We start from the raw sequence: 19,755 nt of genomic DNA on the forward strand, positions 1-19,755 counted from the left end.
ATGGAGGTGGGGAGGTAAGGCTCGTTGATGGAGGTGGGGAGGGAAGGCTCATTGATGGAGGTGGGGAGGGAAGGCTCATTGATGGAGGTGAGGAGGGAAAGCTCATTGATGAAGGTGGGGAGGGAAAGATTCATTCATGGAGGTGGGGGGCGGGGGAGGATCATTGATGAAGGTGGGGAGGGAAAGGTTAATTGATGGGGAGGGAAGACTCATTGATGAAGGTGGGGAGGGAAAGACTCATTGATGGAGGTGGGGAGGGAAAGACTCATTGATGGAGGTTGGGGGGGGGGGAGGATAATTGATGAAGGTGGGGAGGGAAAGGTTCATTAGTGGAGATGGGGAGGGAAGACTCATTGATGAAGGTGGGGAGGGAAAGATTCATTGATGGAGGTGGAGAAGGGAAGGCTCATTGATTGGAGGTGGAAGAGGGAAGCCTCACTGATGGAGGTGAGGAGGGAAGACTCACTTATGGAGGTGGAGAAGGGAAGGATCATTGATGGAGGTGGGGAAGGCTCATTGATGGAGGTGGGGAGGGAAGGCTCATTGATGGAGGTAGGAAGGGAAGGATCATTGATTGGAGGTGGGGGAGGGAAGGCTCTATGATGGAGGTGGGGAGGGAAGGCTCATTGATAGAGGTGGGGAGGGAAGGCTCATTGATGGAGGTGGGGAGGGAAGGCTCGTTGATGGAGGTGGGGAGGGAAGGCTCGTTGATGGAGGTGGGGAGGGAAGGCTCATTGATGGAGGTGGGGAGGGAAGGCTCATTGATGGAGGTGGGAAGGGAAGGATCATTGATTGGAGGTGGGGGAGGGAAAGCTCACTGATGGAGGTGGGGAGGGAAGACTCACTGATGGAGGTGGAGAAGGGAAGGCTCATTGATGGAGGTGGGGAGGGAAGGATCATTGATTGAGGTGGGGAGGGAAGACTCACTGATGGAGGTGGAGGAGGGAAGGCTCATTGATAGAGGTGGAGGAGGGAAAGATTAATTCATGGAGGTGGGGGGCGGGGGAGGATCATGGATGAAGGTGGGGAGGGAAAGGTTAATTGATGGAGATGGGGAGGGAAAGACTCATTGATGGAGGTGGGGGGGGGGGGAATACCTTTAGTAAGGCTTTTGACACTGTCCCACATAGAAGACTTATCAATAAACTGCAGTCATTGAGCATGGACTCCCATATTGTGGAGTGGATTAGGCAGTGGCTGAGTGACAGACAACAGAGGGTTGTAGTCAATGGAGAACATTCAGAACAAGGTCATGTTACCAGTGGGGTACCTCAGGGATCTGTACTGGGACCAATTCTGTTTAATATCTTCATAAGTGATATTACAAAAGGCCTCGATGGTAAGGTTTGTCTTTTTGCTGATGACACAAAGATATGTAACAGGGTTGATGTTCCTGGAGGGAAACGCCAAATGGAAAAGGATTTAGGAAAACTAGAAGAATGGTCAGAACTCTGGCAACTGAAATTTAATGTGGATAAGTGCAAGATAATGCACCTGGGGCGTAAAAACCCAAGGGCAGAATATAGAATATTTGACACAGTCCTGACCTCAGTATCTGAGGAAAGGGATTTAGGAGTAATTATTTCAGAAGACTTAAAGGTGGGAAGACAATGTAATAGAGCAGCACGAAATGCCAGCAGAATGCTTGGATGTATAGGGAGAGGTATAAGCAGTAGAAAGAGAGAAGTGCTTATGCCGCTGTACAGAACACTGGTGAGACCTCACTTGGAGTATTGTGCGCAGTACTGGAGGCCATATCTCCAGAAGGATATAGATACTCTAGAGAGAGTTCAGAGAAGAGCTACTAAACTAGTACATGGATTGCAGGAAAAAACTTACCAGGAAAGGTTAAAGGACCTTAACATGTATAGCTTGGAAGAAAGAAGAGACCGAGGGGATATGATAGAAACTTTTAAATACATAAAGGGAATCAACTCGGTAAAGGAGGAGAGCATATTTAAAAGAAGAAAAACTACCACAAGAGGACACAGTTTTAAATTAGAGGGGCAAAGGTTTAAAAGTAATATGAGGAAGTATTACTTTACTGAGAGAGTAGTGGATGCATGGAATAACCTTCCTGCAGAAGTGGTAGCTGCAAATACAGTGAAGGAGTTTAAGCATGCATGGGATAGGCATAAGGCTATCCTTCATATAAGATAGGGCCAGGGACTATTCATAGGATTCAGATATATTGGGCAGACTAGATGGGCCAAATGGTTCTTATCTGCCGACACATTCTATGTTTCTATGTTAAGGTGGGGAGGGAAAGGTTCATTAATGGAGATGGGTAGGGAAGGCTCATTGATGGAGGTGGGGAGGGAAAGATTCATTGATGGAGGTGGGGAGGGAAAGATTCATTGATGGAGGTGGGGAAGGGAAGGCTCATTGATTGGAGGTGGGGGAGGGAAGGCTCACTGATGGAGATGGGGAGGGAAGACTCACTGATTGGAGGTGGGGAGGGAAGACTCACTGATTGGAGGTGGGGAGGGAAGACTCACTGATTGGAGGTGGGGAGGGAAGACTCATTGATTGGAGGTGGGGGAGGGAAGGCTCACTGATGGAGGTGGGGAGGGAAGGCTCACTGATGGAGGTGGAGGAGGGAAGACTCACTGATGGAGGTGGAGGATGGAAGGCTCACTGATGGAGGTGGGTAGAGGGAAGACTCACTGATGGAGGTGGAGGAGGGAAGGCTCATGGATGGAGGTGGGGAGGGAAGGCTCATTGATAGAGGTGAAGGAGGGAATGATTCATTGATGGAGGTGGGGAAGGGAAGGCTCATTGATTGGAGGTGGGGGAGGGAAGGCTCACTGATGGAGGTGGGGAGGGGAGACTCACTGATGGAGGTGGGGGGGGGAGATTATTGATGAAGGTGGGGAGGGGAAAGGTTCATTGATGGAGGTGGGGAGGGAAAGATTCATTGATGGAGGTGGGGAAGGGAAGGCTCATTGATTGGAGGTGGGGAGGGAAGACTCACTGATGGAGGTGGGGAGGGAAGACTCACTGATGGAGGTAGAGGAGGGAAGGCTCACTGATGGAGGTGGAGGAGGGAAGTATCACTGATGGAGGTGGAGGAGGGAAGGATCACTGATGGAGGTGGGGAGGGAAGACTCACTGATGGAGGTGGAGGAGGCAAGGATCACTGATGGAGGTGGAGGAGGGAAGGATCACTGATGGAGGTGGAGGAGGGAAGGCTCACTGATGGAGGTGGAGGAGGGAAGACTCACTGATGGAGGTGGGGAGGGAAGACTCACTGATGGAGGTGGGGAGGGAAGACTCACTGATGGAGGTGGAGGAGGCAAGGATCACTGATGGAGGTGGAGGAGGGAAGGATCACTAATGGAGGTGGAGGAGGGAAGGCTCACTGATGGAGGTGGGGAGGGAAGGCTCATTGATGGAGGTGGGGAGGGAAGACTCACTGATGGAGGTGGGGAGGGAAGACTCACTGATGGAGGTGGAGGAGGGAAGGCTCACTGATGGAGGTGGAGGAGGGAAGACTCACTGATGGAGGTGGAGGAGGGAAGACTCACTGATGGAGGTGGAGGAGGGAAGACTCACTGATGGAGGTGGAGGAGGGAAGACTCACTGATGGAGGTGGAGGAGGGAAGGCTCATTGATGGAGGTGGGGAGGGAAGGCTCATTGATGGAGGTGGGGGAGGGAAGGCTCATGGATGGAGGTGGGGGTGGAGGCTCACTGATGGAGGTGGAGGAGGGAAGACTCACTGATGGAGGTGGAGGAGGGAAGGATCACTGATGGAGGTGGGGAGGGAAGGATCATTAATGACCCTGGCAACCAGCCTGCACGGCCGCTGAGGACCCGATCAAAGCCGCATTCGGCTCTGATCGGGTCTCCATGCAAAAACCCAGAAGTGATGTCATGACATCACTTCCGGGTACTCAGCGCCAGATTAAAAAAAATGACAGCATTCAAAACAGCCAAACTTGGCGTTTTGAATGTTTTTAAGTGCAGAGGAGGGGTTTGGGATCTTTTAGACCCCCAGATCCCTCCACAAGAGTACCTGTCAAGTAAAAAAAAAATAAGAAAAAAAATGTTTTTTAAATGTACGAAAATATTGGCCAATACCGATACGCGATGACCAAATATCGGTATCGGCAATGAAAAAACGATATCGGTCGATCACTACTTCTTTCTTCTTATATAGGAGTCACGGCTCCTCTCCGTGCCGATACAAACTTGGGAATAGCCCATTCAGCAGAGGGGTAATGGAGATGTCCACTCCACAGTGAGTGGACATCTCAATTATCTCCCTACTGGAGATATGTCTTACAGCACTTTTTATACACACTATTGATGTGTTGGTTTTAACCACTTTACCACCGGAGGATTTTGCTGTCTTACGTCCAGGCCACGTTTTGCGCTTCGGCACTGTGCGACTTTAACTGACAATTGCGCAGTCCTGCGACGCCGTACCCAAACAAAATTTATGTCCTTTTTTTCCCCACAAACAGAGCTTTCTTTTGGTGGTATTTGATCACCTGTGCGATTTTTTTTTTTTTTTTTTTTTTTTTTTTTTTTTTTTTTTTACTTTTTGCGCTAAAAAATATGAAATTCCCCCCCAAAAAAATTTAAAAATCGAAATTTTTTTTTAAATTTTTGGCCAATTTGTTTTCTGCTACATATGTTTGGTAAAAAAAAATCACAATAGGCGTATTTTGATTGGTTTGCGCAAAAGTTATTGCGTTTACTAACTAAGGGAAAGATTTTTGTCATTTTTGGTGTTTTTTTTTAACGAGTAATGACGGCGATCTGCAATTTTTTTAGCGGGACTGCAACATTGCGGCGGACAGATCGGACCCTTGACTGACATTTTTGGCACTTTTGGGGGTACCAGTGACATTACTGCAGTAATCAGTGCTATACATATGCACTGTTACTGTAAAAATGACACTGGCAGGGAAGGGGTTCATTTATATTGGAGAGGGAGGGGTTAATGTATGCCTGGTGCTTACTGACGTGTGTGGGGGGAGGGGACTGAGTGACACAGGGACAGATCGCAGGTTCAGCTATGCTGAACCCTGCAATCTGTCACTGTTTGTCACTTAGGAGATCCGCCCGCTTTGTTTACACAGGCGGGCGGATCTCCACACTTGATTCCCCGACGATCGGGGAAGAGCAGCGGCGATCGCCGCTGCTCCTCCCCTGGCCCGACTCCCGCTGTGACTGAATACAGCGGGAGCGAGCCTCCGGCGGCGAGAGAGGGGAATGTCTGGCGACGTAGGTCTACGTCGCCAGACGTTATCGAGCCACTTTGCCGCAGTTGAGCTCTAGTGAGCAGTGCGGAAGTGGTTAAAGATTGTGTGAATTAGAAGGAACCGTATATGTATATAGGACTTTAAAGGTGGCCACCATCCTCCCCCTTGAGGCTGGCACCAATAGGATCTCCTGAGAAAGATACAAAGCAAAACGCGTAGCAATCCATTGGTATCCACACACCAGAATCCAGTTTGGCCCGAACACGGGAGGTCGTCGCGTTTCTGTGTTTTCACATACACCAGATCCTGGCACACTATGGGCATGTAATGGGTTCTTGTGGTCTAGGAATTTGTCTTACAGCACTTTTTATACACACTTTTGATGTGTTGGTTTTAAACACTTTATGTTATTATTATTACATTTTGTATTTTTATATGAATTTTGAGCACTGTCTTTTTCCTTATGGGATTAATGGTGGCTACCTTTAAAGTCCTACATACATATACGGTTCTTTTTACATACTTACTAATTGGATGTGATGCCACATAATACAGGGTGATGTGTCTACATTGGTTACACTGTGTGTATTACAATATAGCCGTCTTCCGAAATTCTAATTTTGAATACAATAGAATAGAAAATAAAAAATAACAGAATAGAATCAGCTATCCTTCACAATAAATTTGGATCGATTCATTATTTTCAATTCAAATACTTCAAAATTCATTGGAAAAATTTAAATCCAGTCGGAAACAAATGGACTAAACTAATTTTGTTACGAATGCAACTAAACGAAATTAGTCAAAATGAAACAAATGTTTGTTCTGCCCATGATTCATAGAAGCTTCTTTATTCCAGTGAGACCATCATGTTCCTGCACCAGATCTTCTATCAGGGTCTGAAGGCGCGGATCTCCAGCTGGCCCACGCTGGTGTTGGGTGAGGAACGTTCTTCTCTCTCTATGACTCTGCTCATTACTCTGCTGTCAGTCCCCAGTGACGGGTTACACATCTCTCCATCATTGTCTTTCCAGCGGATCTCTTTGACATCCTCCTGCCGATGTTAAACATTTACCAGGAGTTTGTCCGGAACCATCAGTACAGCCTGCAGATCCTGGCCCACTGCAAGCAGAACCGAGACTTTGACAAACTACTGAAACAATACGAAGCCAAACCAGACTGCGAGGAGCGAACCCTGGAGACCTTCCTCACCTACCCCATGTTCCAGGTCAGTAAGAAACTTCCATTTATACCTCCTTCTATGTGCTGAATTATAACACTCAGAAGAGTTCTGCTTCATCAAGTCTGCCCCATCTTGTAAGATTAAGGAATTATTATGATTATCTTTTTGCATAGATCCGCATATCAAATAATCTTTCTATAAAATAATACTTAATCCTCCCTTCTGCTAGTTTGAGGTCCTGTCCCCGTGTTCTTGGTCTTGGCTTTATATTGTGACTGCTGCCCTCCTAAGTCCTTTTTCCTTCCTTCATGTATTTAAAGGTTTCATTCATGCCCCCCCTTTTCCCTTCTTTCCTCCAGACTGTTCATATTACCCCCTTCTTGCCGAGCGCACACATATATGCAGCCAAATGAAAGTGGGTCTTTATCACATATATGCGCTACTGTGTTTGTGTTGGGATCGCGGTGCACGCCCAGCACAGAGACTGCGCAGTCACAGACAACTCCGGGTCTTATACCATCAATCAGAGGCTGGGAGGACCAAATTCAGACCGCCGGATCACTGTGATGGCATGTCTGTGTTTTTTTTGTTTTTCCTCCTCTTGAATGGAGAAATGGATATATTGTATACATACAGGATCCATTATCGAATACATTGTATACATACAGGATCCATTATCTAATACATTGTATACATACAGGATCCATTATCTAATACATTGTATACATACAGGATCCATTATCGAATACATTGTATACATACAGGATCCATTATATAATACATTGTATACATACAGGATCCATTATATAATACATTGTATACATACAGGATCCATTATCTAATACATTGTATACATACAGGATCCATTACATAATACATTGTATACATACAGGATCCATTATATAATACATTGTATACATACAGGATCCATTATCTAATACATTGTGTACATACAGGATCCATTATCTAATACATTGTATACATACAGGATCCATTATCTAATACATTGTATACATACAGGATCCATTATATATTACATTGTATACATACAGGATCCATTATCTAATACATTACATAATACATTGTATACATACAGGATCCATTATCGAATACATTGTATACATACAGGATCCATTATATAATACATTGTATACATACAGGATCCATTATATAATACATTGTATACATACAGGATCCATTATCTAATACATTGTATACATACAGGATCCATTACATAATACATTGTATACATACAGGATCCATTATATAATACATTGTATACATACAGGATCCATTATCTAATACATTGTGTACATACAGGATCCATTATATAATACATTGTATACATACAGGATACATTATACAATACATTGTATACATACAGGATATATTATATAATACATTGTATACATACAGGATATATTATATAATACATTGTATACATACAGGATATATTATATAATACATTGTATACATACAGGATCCATTATATAATACATTGTATACATACAGGATCCATTATATAATACATTGTATACATACAGGATCCATTATATAATACATTGTATACATACAGGGTACATTTTTATGATACATTGTATACATGCAGAATACATTATACAGATATATTATCTTGTACACATACAGGATAAGACATAGACATATGCAGTTGGTTTCGGTCCGAATACAAATTTGGACGAATTTTTGGTTATTCGGGGATTCAGATGTAGCCGAATCTCCGAATGAAATAGTAACATATTTATTTGCAAACCCATTAAAATTAGTTTATCTCTATCGTTCATTGACGGACGCGGTCCTCTGATTCATATAAGTAGGGTTATACTGCCCCCTACAGGAGGAGTAGGACACTAGGCAGAAAAAAGTTCTGGCTATGCCCATGGGCAGTTCCAGACGGTACACTCTCTCTCTTCCTGCATAGAATGTCCGTTTTAATCTGCCTAGTCAGTTCCTTGCTGGGATTTTTGGTTCTGGCATAAAAGTATTTATTATGTAGATTTTTTTAGCTAGCCTTTTTCTCCGGATTTTTTTTCCTGTGAGATCCTCAAGCAACTATGCCGGCTGGGCGACGGGCTGGATCTCTATATCCAGTGGTCACCCCAGTCTGGCCATCAAGCGCGTGCAGGCCTTAGCTCCACGCTGGGTCGGCCGTGACATAGTCCCACTGGACGGGGACTGGCCCTGCGAGTTAAACATCTCGCCAGGACGCACATGACAGGGTCTAGGCTTATGTCACAGCGTTCCTATTTGGCCGACAGCCCCCCCACTTCGGTGGCATGGGGTCCTGTCAGGAGATGGCACCTGCCTGTTCCTGGTATGGTAAGTAAACGTCCGTCGTCCCCCCCCCCCCCCCTTCCCTGGCAAATTTTGGGGTGGACGCGGGCCCCTCCTTGGGATGGTCGGATCCTCACATTCCTGGGTTTCCCTCTGTCCTTTTGTGACCCCCCCTCCTCCTCCCCCACCCCCTCCCCACGTGGGTAGGTTTGCCACCTCATCCCTTTAAAACATAACACATATTAATTACACAGGTTCTGTGGCTGATTAAGGTGGTAATTAAACTCACTTGGAGCCTTCTCTGCACTAAATTAGCCTCAGAACCTGCGTAATTCATTTGTGTTCTGTTTTAAAGGGATGAGGTGGCAACTCTACACGTGGGGGACTGTTTGGGCCTACCTGAGGCTGGGACCTAGTGTAAAGGCCGCATTGGGGGCCAGGGGCTTGCGGCGCTCAGTCGATGGTGCGGGGGGGGGGGGCTTGGTCGAATCCTCCAGGGCTGGCGGGGGGGGGGGGGTCCATGTGGGGTCCTGTTGCTGTGCTGGCCGCGCGGGGCTGCCATTTTGTTGTAGCCTCGTCTGCTTCTGTGGCGGTGGCCATCTTGGTACACCCGTTTTCGGACATTTTGCGGTGGATTTTTTGCTGTGAAGTCTGGTGGGAGTGCCTGGAGGCGTTCTTTTGGTGGAGGAGCCCCTCCCTTCATCCCGGACAGCTTCCTGGCTCACTTCCTTTCTCTGAGCCACCGCTGAGACCCTCCTAATCCGATTACTTCCTGGGGACAGTGAGTTACTGAGGGTAGTCTCTCTCTCCGTGGGGGTTAATTAGCGCATGCATGACCTCCAGGGGGCGCTGTAGCGCTGTGGGGCTGCTTCTTTAAAAAATATATTTTTTTTTTGTCATTTTTTGCAAATTTTGCTGGCGGGTTCCTCAGGTTCCGTATGGACCCTGCAGGCCATGTGTCCCCACCTGACCCCCTCATGGAGGCCGCAGGGCCTTCCAGATCTCCACTGTCCATCAATGCATTTTCGGCTGTTCGGGAAGCATTTGGGCCCGGGTGGAGGTGGGAGGTGCGCTGCAACATTTCTCTTCCTACTCCTGCCTCATCTGAGGTCTCGGATTCTGAGTCTGACTCAGCCTTCGCAGACGTGGGCCTCCTTGCCGGGTCTAGTACCTCGCGCCCTGTCTCCTCGGATAATGAGTACGACATTTCTACCTCCCCTGCCGCGCATGATACAGGCGCTGGTAGATGCACTGGTTGTGTCAGTTGTGACACCCTGCAATTTGGAGGACGCAGCAGCGGCTGCGCCTGCAGCGCGGGTAGCATCTGGCACTCACATGCTATCCGGAGAAGCTTATTTTGCTAGCATGCTCATGTAGGATGGGACCATCTGAGACGTTCCCCTGGGGTGTCTAAGCGGCTGCTAGACGTTACCCTTTTGAGGAATCTCTGGTGCAGTGGACTGTTCCGCCTATGGTGGACGTACGGTCTCTAGGGTGAATAGGACTACCGTTGTTCCAGTGTAGCAATCCCTTCCTTTAAGGACTTGGGGGATAGGATGGCGCGGGCTGTGGCCCGCGATCTGTACTCCCTAGTGGGGTCTGCACTGGGCAAAGTGTTCCTCATTGCCCTTGCCACGCAGACTCTGCCTGATGGGCGGAGTTCCAACGCCGTGACTTGGTGAGGGGCAAGTCCCTCCTGCCCTGGGGTAGCTGTTGGACCAGCTGGCGCAGGGGCTGCAATTTGTTTGCGATGCCACGCTGGCCACGGCTCCTTTTATTGGGTCACCTGTGGGTTTCGGCGGTGGTTATCTGACGTATACTTGGCTGAAGTGTTGGTCTGCGGATGAAACTTCTAAAAAGGCCTTAACGGATCTCCCCTTTCAGGGGGATCGCCTGTTTGGCACTGCCCTGGATGACATTATACAAGGGTCTCACGGAGGGGAGAGTGCTTTTCTTCCACAGGCTAACAAGGGTAAGGGCCTTCATCGCGGACGGGATCCCTCCCTTTCGGCTCACAACAGTTTAATCGTCCCTCAGGGACAGTAGTTCCAAACGACCCTAGTCTTTTTCAGAGACAAGACAAGAGATCGGTCTTTTCCAGATCTGCAGACAAGGCCTACTCGGCCTGAAGGTGCGTCCTCACCCATATATGGGGTGGGGGGGTTGTCCTTGCTGGTTCTCGGACCTACAGCTGGCCAAGATCACAGGCAGCTGGGTTCAGGAGGTAATGCGGTCCAGTTGCAAGATCTAGTTTCGATCCGTTTTTTTCCCGGTGAGGTTTTCTCTTCCAATGTACGGCTGTCCCCGGATCGCTTGCGGGTGCGCTCTGGGGCAGTTCAGGGTCTGGTTCAACAAGCTGGACCTTCTGGCCCTTTGATGGTTCCATGCGGATCAAAACTTCAAGGCGGTATCGGTTCGCACAATGGTGGCTTCCCAGCATCAAGGGGTTTCCTGGCCTCCATAGACATCAAGGTGCCTACATTCACATCCTGTTGTTTTCAGGACACCAACGGGTTCTCCGTTTTTTGCCGTGGGGACGGATCTCTATCGGTTTGTGGTGTATACCCCTTGGTCTCGCTTCTGCTACTCTGGTCTTAACAAAGATGTTGGCTCCGGACTTGGCACTGTTGCAGGAGCGGGGCGTATCGGTCCCGGTTTCCTGGCCGATCTGCTTCTCCGTGTGGAGTCCCCTACGGTGCTAACAAACGAATTTGGAAGTCATCATGAGCACTCTGGAGGAGTTCAGTTGGGTTCTGAACCTTCAAAGGTCATCTCTGGTCCCTTCCGTGAGACTGGACTATCTGGGCCTGACTTTGGACTTGCCCTCAGCCAGGGGTTTTCTTCCTCCGGGGGAAAAAACTCTTGGAACTTCAGACTGCTGTTCAACTGTTACTGTCCAGCACATGGTCGTCCCTTCGGACCTGCATGCGAGTTCTGGGACTGATGGTGTCATCTTTCGAGACGGTTCTTTTCGCTCAATTCCTCTCGTGGATCCCCCAGAAGGCAATCCTTCTAGAATGGGACTGAAATCCAACTCTCTGGACTTTCGGATCCGGCTTAGCCAGGTGACCAGGGAGTCTTGATCTGGAATCCTTCCTCCCCTTTTTACTGGACGATTGTCACCGCGGTTACAAGCCTGTCCGGGTGGGAGGAGTTCTTGGCAGGTTCTCTGCTTTGGGAGTATGATCCCTGGAGGACCCAGGTTACCGATCAATGTCCTGGAGCTGAGAGCAATCCGGCTTTGCCTAGTTCACTGGATCAGGCAGCTACAACTGACCAGTGCACATTCAATCGACTATGCCACGACCGTGGCTTATGTCATTCAATGAGGGAGCACCAGGGGTGTCCTTGCGGCCTTGGAAGTGACAGGCATTCAGCGTTGGGCGAAGCGCCTTGTTCCAGCTCTCTCCGCTGTTCCCTTTCCAGGTGTGAAATCTTGGCAGGCGGATTTCCTTAGTTGACAGGCCTTGGATGCAGGGGAATAGTCCCTTCATCTGGAGGTGTTCCAGAAGTTGTGCCTTCGTTTTGGCACTCCAGACGTGGACCTGTTGGCGTCGCATCAACTGGATAGTGCAGAGGTTTGTGGATCGCTCCCGGGAGCAATGGTGGCACCATGGGTTCTGTCTTAGGCAGAACATTCGCTAAGTTGTCTTTGATCGTTAATGAACCGATTTAAAGTTAAAGAGTTCAACCTTCGTCACATGGGCTTAAGCTTGTATAACGTGTACAAAAAAAGCTGTTTATGGGATATTTTCAGATCTTAGGACATAGGCGGTAATTGTTAAATCCAATATTGTCCAAGTGGAAAGCTTTTACAGAACATTTGCAAAGCTTTTAGCCAGTTTAAAGCAGATTTTATGAAGACATTAAAACAACCTTCGGCTCCAGTCTGGAGATAATACACAGATTATAATCAGAGTGCTGGCTGTCATTTTAGGGCCCATTCACAGCACAGCATAGTGCACTGTAGTGCACGCCTTTTCCTGCATTGACGTGCGTTGTGGTGCGCTGCATTAACCACTTGAAGACCAGGACTTTTCTGGCACTTTGTTTCCATGTGAAAATCTGTTTTTCTAAATTAGCTAGAACCCCCAAACATTTTACTTTTTTTAAAGCAGAGGCCCTTAATGAATAAATTGTTGGGTTTTGCAATTTTTTTTATGTCTCACAGTATTTGTGCAGCACAGTGGTGTATTTAGGTTTTGTGCTGCCCTAGGCCTGAAAAAACTTGGGCACCCCCTAATTTAAATATGACCCACCCCTTCCTGTAAAGGCCACACCCCTTCCTATTTATGACCTGCCCTGTCATCTATAAACCACAGGCCACAACCACAGTCTATCAGTGCCCATCACTGCAGCCTCATCAGTTCCCATAAGTTCAGCTTCTTCAGTGCAGCCTCATTACTGCCCATCAGTGCAGCAAATCAGTGTGGCCTCATAAGTTGCCATCAGTGCAGCCCCATCAGTGCCCATCAGTGCAGCCTATTAGTGCAGCCTAGCAGTGCATCATATCACTGCCGTCTCATCAGTGGACATCAGTGCAACCTATTAGTGCCCATCAGTGCAGCCCCATCGGTGAAGTTTATCAGTGCTGCCTCGTGTCCATTAGTGCAGCCTCATCAGTGTCCATCAGTGGAGCATATCAGTGCTGCCTTATCAGCACAGCCTCATTAGTGCCCATCAGTTCAGTTTATCAGTACCCACCATTGCCGCATATCAGTGCCCATCAGTGCAGCATATCAGTGTAGCGCCATCAGTGCAGCTTAGCAGTGCCACCTCATCAATGGCCATCAGTGCACCCTTATGTGCTACCCCCCTGCAAAGTGCCACCCTAGGCCTGGGCAATATGGCCTATCAATGGCCATCAAAGCAGAAAATTAGTGCCCATCAGTGCAGCCTATTAGCACCCATCAGTGCAGCATATCAGTGCCCATCAGTGCAGCATATCAGTGTAGCCCCATCAGTGCAGCTTAGCAGTGCCACCTCATCAGTGGCCATCAGTGCAGTCTTATGTGCTACCCCCCTGCAAAGTGCCACCCTTGGCCTGGGCCTTGTTGGCCTAGGCCAAGATACAGCACTGGTGCAGCCGTTGAAACCACAATATCAATGTTTTTTGAATATTTTAGATTTTTTAAAACGGGCGCCTTTAGGCCTCTTGCACACGATACTGCTGTTTGAGCATCTCACAGCTTTTTTTTTTTTTTTTATTGAGCTAAAATACAGCCCATTGTAATGTGCCTATGCACACAGGCGCGTAAACAAGCGCTGTGCATTCTTCAGTAAAAACAAAATAGAAAAATCTGCATTTTTGGTCAGTAATTTACGCCTCAATACGTGGAAATGCACGCAAATACGCACGAATGCGCGCAAATGCTCATTTCTATACAGTACAGAACAAGAGAACGTTTTCATGCATTTACGCCAAAATAAGCGAAAAAAAAAAAAGAGGCCTTAAGGTTCCAGTAAATTGGAAGTGATGTTATAACCTTGCTTGCGGGTTACTAGATCTGAGACCCGATCACAGCTGATTCCGGCATTGTTCGGGTCTCCGGCCTGCCGGCGGACATGCTGGCTGGTCGCTCGGGTCTCCTAGTGGGACGGGAGAGCCTGGGGGGGGGGGGGGGGGATCATCCTCTCCCGCTCCATGTAACAACAGCCGAGTGGCTGCTTAGCCACATCGGTTGGTATTATAGGAGCCGTCCGTCAGCTCTAAAAAACAGTACTGGGGTGGTGTGTGCTGCATATCATCCCGCTACAACCACTTGAAGTCAAATGACGTACAGGTCCATGATTCGGCAGCAAGTGGTTAAGCAGCCCATTCACAAAGGGCCTGAAATGCACCTGAACGTGCAAAAAAAGAAAGTTCTATCTGCATAGGATGATTAAGGTTTGTAGTTCCGGATCTGATTTGATGTATGGCTGCTGCTGCCCCCAGTAGGACTGACCACCTGAGTGGCGTCTATGAGATGAATATATACAAAAAGGAAGGGGATGTTGGCGCTGCCCTATGTTACCTCCAAGTATTGACTTCTATAACAAATCTGCTTGTATGTTTTATACAGTAGTAGGACCTAGTGATCGACCAATATCGGTTTTTCGTTGCTGATACCGATACTTTGACCATTGCATATCGGTATCGGCCGATATTTTGAACATTAAGACTCCGTTCACACTGGGGCGACCTGTCAGGCGACCTGGTCGCCTGACAGGTCGCCGTGGGTCGCCTGCCCATAGATTAGCACAGGACCCGTTCTAATAGGAGCGACACAAGTCGCTCCGACTTAGAAAAAGGGTCCTGAGCTTCTTTGGGGCGACCTCGGAGCGACCTGCATTGACTTCAATGATATGAAGTCCATGCAGGTCTCTCCGAGGTCGCGGTGCGCGCTGTGCACTGCGGCCTCGCCGGTCGCCCCGGCAAGTCGGGTCGCTGCAATGTGAACCGGCTCTTAAAGTTTTGCAAAATAAACACAATTTTCGACACAAATATGTTACTGAACATGTTAATGTTTGTTTATTAACATTTTTAAAATTAAGGCTACGTTCACATGTTAGCGTAGTGGACCGCGGGCAGAATCACCGCGATCCGGAAATCATTGCAAATCGCGGGACGCCTGTGCGCTGCCGTTGATTTGCAATGCCAACCCAAACGCTGTGCAATGTTGCCGTGATTTCCGCCTGCCGAATCGCGGTAACATCGCGCAAACAAGATCGCGGGTCGCATGATGCCCCAAAGAACCTCTTGTACCTTTTTTGGGCATCATGCGACCCGCGATTCTGTTTGTTCGTGATGTTACCATGATTCGGCAGGCGGAAATCACGGCAACATCGCACAGCGTTTGGGGTGCCATTGCTAATCAACGGCAAAGCACAGGCGTCCCGCGATTTGCAGTGAGTTCCGGATCGCGGGCAGAATCGCAGTGTTCTGCCCGCGATCCGCTACGCTAACATGTGAACGTAGCCTAAGGGCTTGTTCTTCACCCCTTAACTGCATGAAAACTGATAGGAAAACCGCACTTGCAGGGACATCAGAAATTCACATCATCTGATTGTGAATGATGCATAAACTGCTGCAGTAGTGGACTCACTCACTGCAATCATTTTTAATCACTACTGCAGTGCAGTCAGTGCAAAACTGCTAGAAAAAAAGCTAGACAGTGGATTGGAGGAGTCAGTGGACTACCGCTGCAGTAGTACACTCACTCACTGCACTAATTTTAAATCACTACTGCAGTGACTGCACTGCAGTAGTGATTTAAAATGATTGCAGCAGTGAGTGGCGCACTACTGCAGCAGTAGTCCACTGACTCCTCCAATCCACTGTCTAGCTTTTTTTCTAGCAGTTTTGCATTAAATGCAGCGCAGCGCAGTCAGTGCAAAACTGCTAGAAAAAAAGCTAGACAAAAGCTAGACAGTGGAATAGATTGGATTGGAGTGGAGTGGAGTGGACACCAGTACTATACTACTACACTTTCAATACTCCCAGTTAACTAGAACAATATTATAGTGCAGAAAGCATAACATTTCACAATATCGGTAACCTCCGGGGCCGATACCGATATACCGGGGAAAGTGCATATCGGCCCTCGATATATCGGCCTTGCCGGTAATCGGTCAGTCCCTAGTAGGAACTATTACTACCAATCTAACTGCCACCTAGGTAATACCAATTGATAAAATAATAATTGGCATTATCAATTCTATTCCTCTAAATATTTTATCAATTGGTATTACCTAGGTGGCAGTTAGATTGGTAGTAATAATTCCTACTAGGGATCGACTGATTATCGGCAAGGCCGATATATCGAGGGCCGATATGCACTTTCCCCTAATATATCGGTATCGGCCCCGGAGGTTACCGATATTGTGAAATGTTCTGCTCTGCACTATAATATTGTTCTACTTAACTGGGAGTAGTGAAAGTGTAGTAGTATAGTACTGGTGTCCACTCCACTCCAATCCATTCCACTGTCTAGCTTTTGTCTAGCTTTTTTTCTAGCAGTTTTGCACTGACTGTGCTGCAGTTAGTGCAAAACTGCTAGAAAAGAAGCTAGACAATGGATTGGAGTCAGTGGACTACTGCTGCAGTAGTGCGCCACTCACTGCTGCAATAATTTTAAATCACTACTGCAGTGCAGTCACTGCAGTACTGCAGTAGGGATTTTAAAATTAGCGCAGTGATTGATAAAATAATAGTTGGCATTATCAATTTTATCCCTCTAAATATTTTATCAATTGGTATTACCTAGGTGGCAGTTAGATTGGAAGTAATAGTTCCTACTACTGTATAAAACATACAAGCAGATTTGTTAGAAGTCAATATCTGGAGGTAACATAGAGCAGCGCCAACAACCAATTCCTTTTTGTATATATCTGCATAGGGACACAAGGTCCAGGAATAGGGAGGCGGCGGGAGCGGCATGTGGAGGAGCCAATGCCCTCCATTTCCCTCCTGCAGCTGCTGTATGTCTGCGGGAGGGAGAGGAGGAGAAGCGGGCATTCAGCAGCTGCATGGAGGGATCGATTCCTCTACATGTTGCCACCCTCCTATCCAGGCGTACGGGGGGGGGGGGGGGAGCACGGGCCCTCTGGAGCAGGGAGCCAGGTCGCAATGGCGACCCCTGTACGTACGCCCCTGTTAGACATGTCATCACCTATAAAAGCTTCAATGAATCCTCTTGTCTTCTTTTCTTAGATTCCTCGTTATATCCTGACTCTACATGAGCTCCTCGCTCACACGCCTCATGAACACGTGGAACGGAACAGCCTAGAATATGCCAAATCCAAGCTTGAAGAGCTGTCCAGGTGAGATAGAATGTGTTTTTTTTTTTTTTTTAATTTTGCCAACCCTTCATTATGTCCCAGGAAAGTCCCCAATGCCAGTTGGCAAAGGGAGCGTCCAGATGGTGCAGGGTGTGGTTAGGGTGGTGTGAGCTTGATCGGAATACCAATAACTGTATTTTCGAGGCGGTGAGACGTGCTGTTCTGCGGGTAGAGCTTAAAGAAGTACTAACATCACATTCATTACATAAAGTATTAATAAAGAACATTAATAACTGACTCACAACATTGTATTAGTAATGTTGAAATATTTTTTTCTTACTTTGACAATGTGTGCATATCCCCATTCCATCTCTGTAGATGCAGCTGCTGCTTCTTATTATTTCTGGTTCTTCATAACAGCCAGCAGAGGGTGATACTTTAGCCTCCCTGCTGATTATAAAAGTGAAGGAACACATCTCTGGGCACGCTTTAAATGTGCATGTTCCAGGGAGGGAGCTGGCCACTGGATGGTGTTGACCAGGGATCTTTAGACTAAGGCCCTCATGCGTCCCATGAAGCATTGTAAACTTTTGACATTCACAGATATGACTCGGCATGATGGGAATTGTAGTTCCTGAACAACTGGAGGGCCAAAGTTTGAAGACACCTGGTGTAGACTTTAGCTATGCAATCTGCCCATCAGTTGCTTGATTACATTCTTTCTATCAGACCTGCTTCTGGAACAATAATCAAGTAACCAATTAAAGGTGACGTATGGCCAAATCTATTTTGGCTGTACTTCCCCTTTTGGTCACATGAGGGCAGTTCATTCTGCACCCCCTGTGACCTGTTTTCATCGAACAGTGGGCTAAAGTGCACTGTCGGCTGATTCACTCAACTGGTCCAGGCTCTGGAAAGGTCACAAAATCCACCCAGATGGCCTGGTAACTGGCGTCTGGCTCAGTCTCTCAGAGATCCACTGGGGGCCTGAGCCAGCCCCTCCACCCCCCTCCACAGCCTATCCCTGCAGTTACCGCTGGAGGGGCAGAGCAGAGAGCGTGTGACTGACAATTACTGCTCTCTGTTCAGAGCGGAAGAGAGAACTGAGCGATCAGCAGTGTTTGATTGCTCAATTCTCACAGCAGAGACGGTGGGGGGGGGGGGCATCGGATTGATGCTACGTCAACCTAGGTGAGTATAAATGTTTGTTTTTTTGAAAGTCCATACTTCTCTTTTAAGCACAGTACAGCTAAAGTCTGCACCAGCCAGTGGCCAGCAGGAAGGAACATGCTCCTCTTCAGGTATGTGCATGTTTCAGTTAGAGGGCTAGCCACTGGATGGTGTAGATTTTAGGTATAAAGTCTGCCCATCAATTGCTTGATTACATTCTGTCAGACCTGCTTCTGGAACAGTAATCAAGCATCTGATCAGCACAGATAAAGTCTGCACCATTCAATGGCCTACAGGGAGGAACATGCTTGTCTTCATGGATGCTGAAGATGTGTTCTTTCACTCGGGCTTATCACTCCTTATCACCTACACTCTCTGATCTCAGTGGCTACAAGTGGAGCTATTGAGAGCAGAATGAATTGTGTATATATACTAAGTAGAAGGGTTTGTATATTGAGCACCACATCCTAAATATGTACATTAGAAAGAAAAAAGGCACTAGGCACCCCCTCTGACACTTCAGGGTCCTCTCACTAGGCACCCCCTCTGACACTTCAGGGTCCTCTCACTAGGTCAACACTGACACCCCCTTTACCGCTAGCTAGCTCCTGGATCCCTTGGACTTTCACCGGAGTGGTCCCCTCTGTCAGCTAGACAGACCCCCAGGGGCAGTTACAGTAATCACAAGCTTGGAATGCTTTCCTGAAACTGGATCCCCTTTACTCCACTGGTCCTCGGCACACCGGATCCTCTCTGCAGCTCAGCTCTCTCTCTGTATCCTCAGGCCACCCGAGACACCCAATCCTTCTGACAGGAGGAGAGACAGCCGTATTCTCCCTCCTGGGACTCTGCTTCCTGCAAAAGATGCTGCGTCGTGGGTTCCCCTCAAACTTATACCCACTCCCAGAATTCTCTGCGGCAGAATCTGCCTTCTGGGGTAGATACAGGCCTGGATGTGCCTCTGATTGGATTTCCTCCACTGCCCAATGAGAACCCTCTCATGGAGCCAGTGGGGGGACTCCCCAGCCTTAATAACAACACCTGGGAGACCTGACAGCCCAGCTGAAAATCATGGCCCTGCTGTTAGGCAGCCAAGGCCCACTATACTTTACCTAGCATCTAATTTTTAGGGTGCTACA

General features: G+C 47.7%; 1 protein-coding gene across 2 annotated transcripts in view; it reads left to right on the plus strand.

Moving 5' to 3' along the window:
• The window catches only part of RASGRF1 (Ras protein specific guanine nucleotide releasing factor 1), a 224,258-nt gene that overhangs the window by 74,104 nt on the left and 130,399 nt on the right, over positions 1 to 19,755 (plus strand). For both annotated transcript variants that reach the window (XM_082252999.1, XM_082253000.1), the window contains exons 6-8: positions 6,071 to 6,150; positions 6,246 to 6,439; positions 17,379 to 17,488. In XM_082252999.1, the coding sequence (XP_082109125.1) occupies positions 6,071 to 6,150; positions 6,246 to 6,439; positions 17,379 to 17,488 (384 nt within the window). The remainder of the gene's footprint in view (positions 1 to 6,070; positions 6,151 to 6,245; positions 6,440 to 17,378; positions 17,489 to 19,755) is intronic.

The sequence above is a fragment of the Pelophylax lessonae genome, assembly GCF_965119305.1.
Source record: "Pelophylax lessonae genome assembly, chromosome: 4".
NCBI classification, from domain to species: Eukaryota; Metazoa; Chordata; class Amphibia; order Anura; family Ranidae; genus Pelophylax; species Pelophylax lessonae.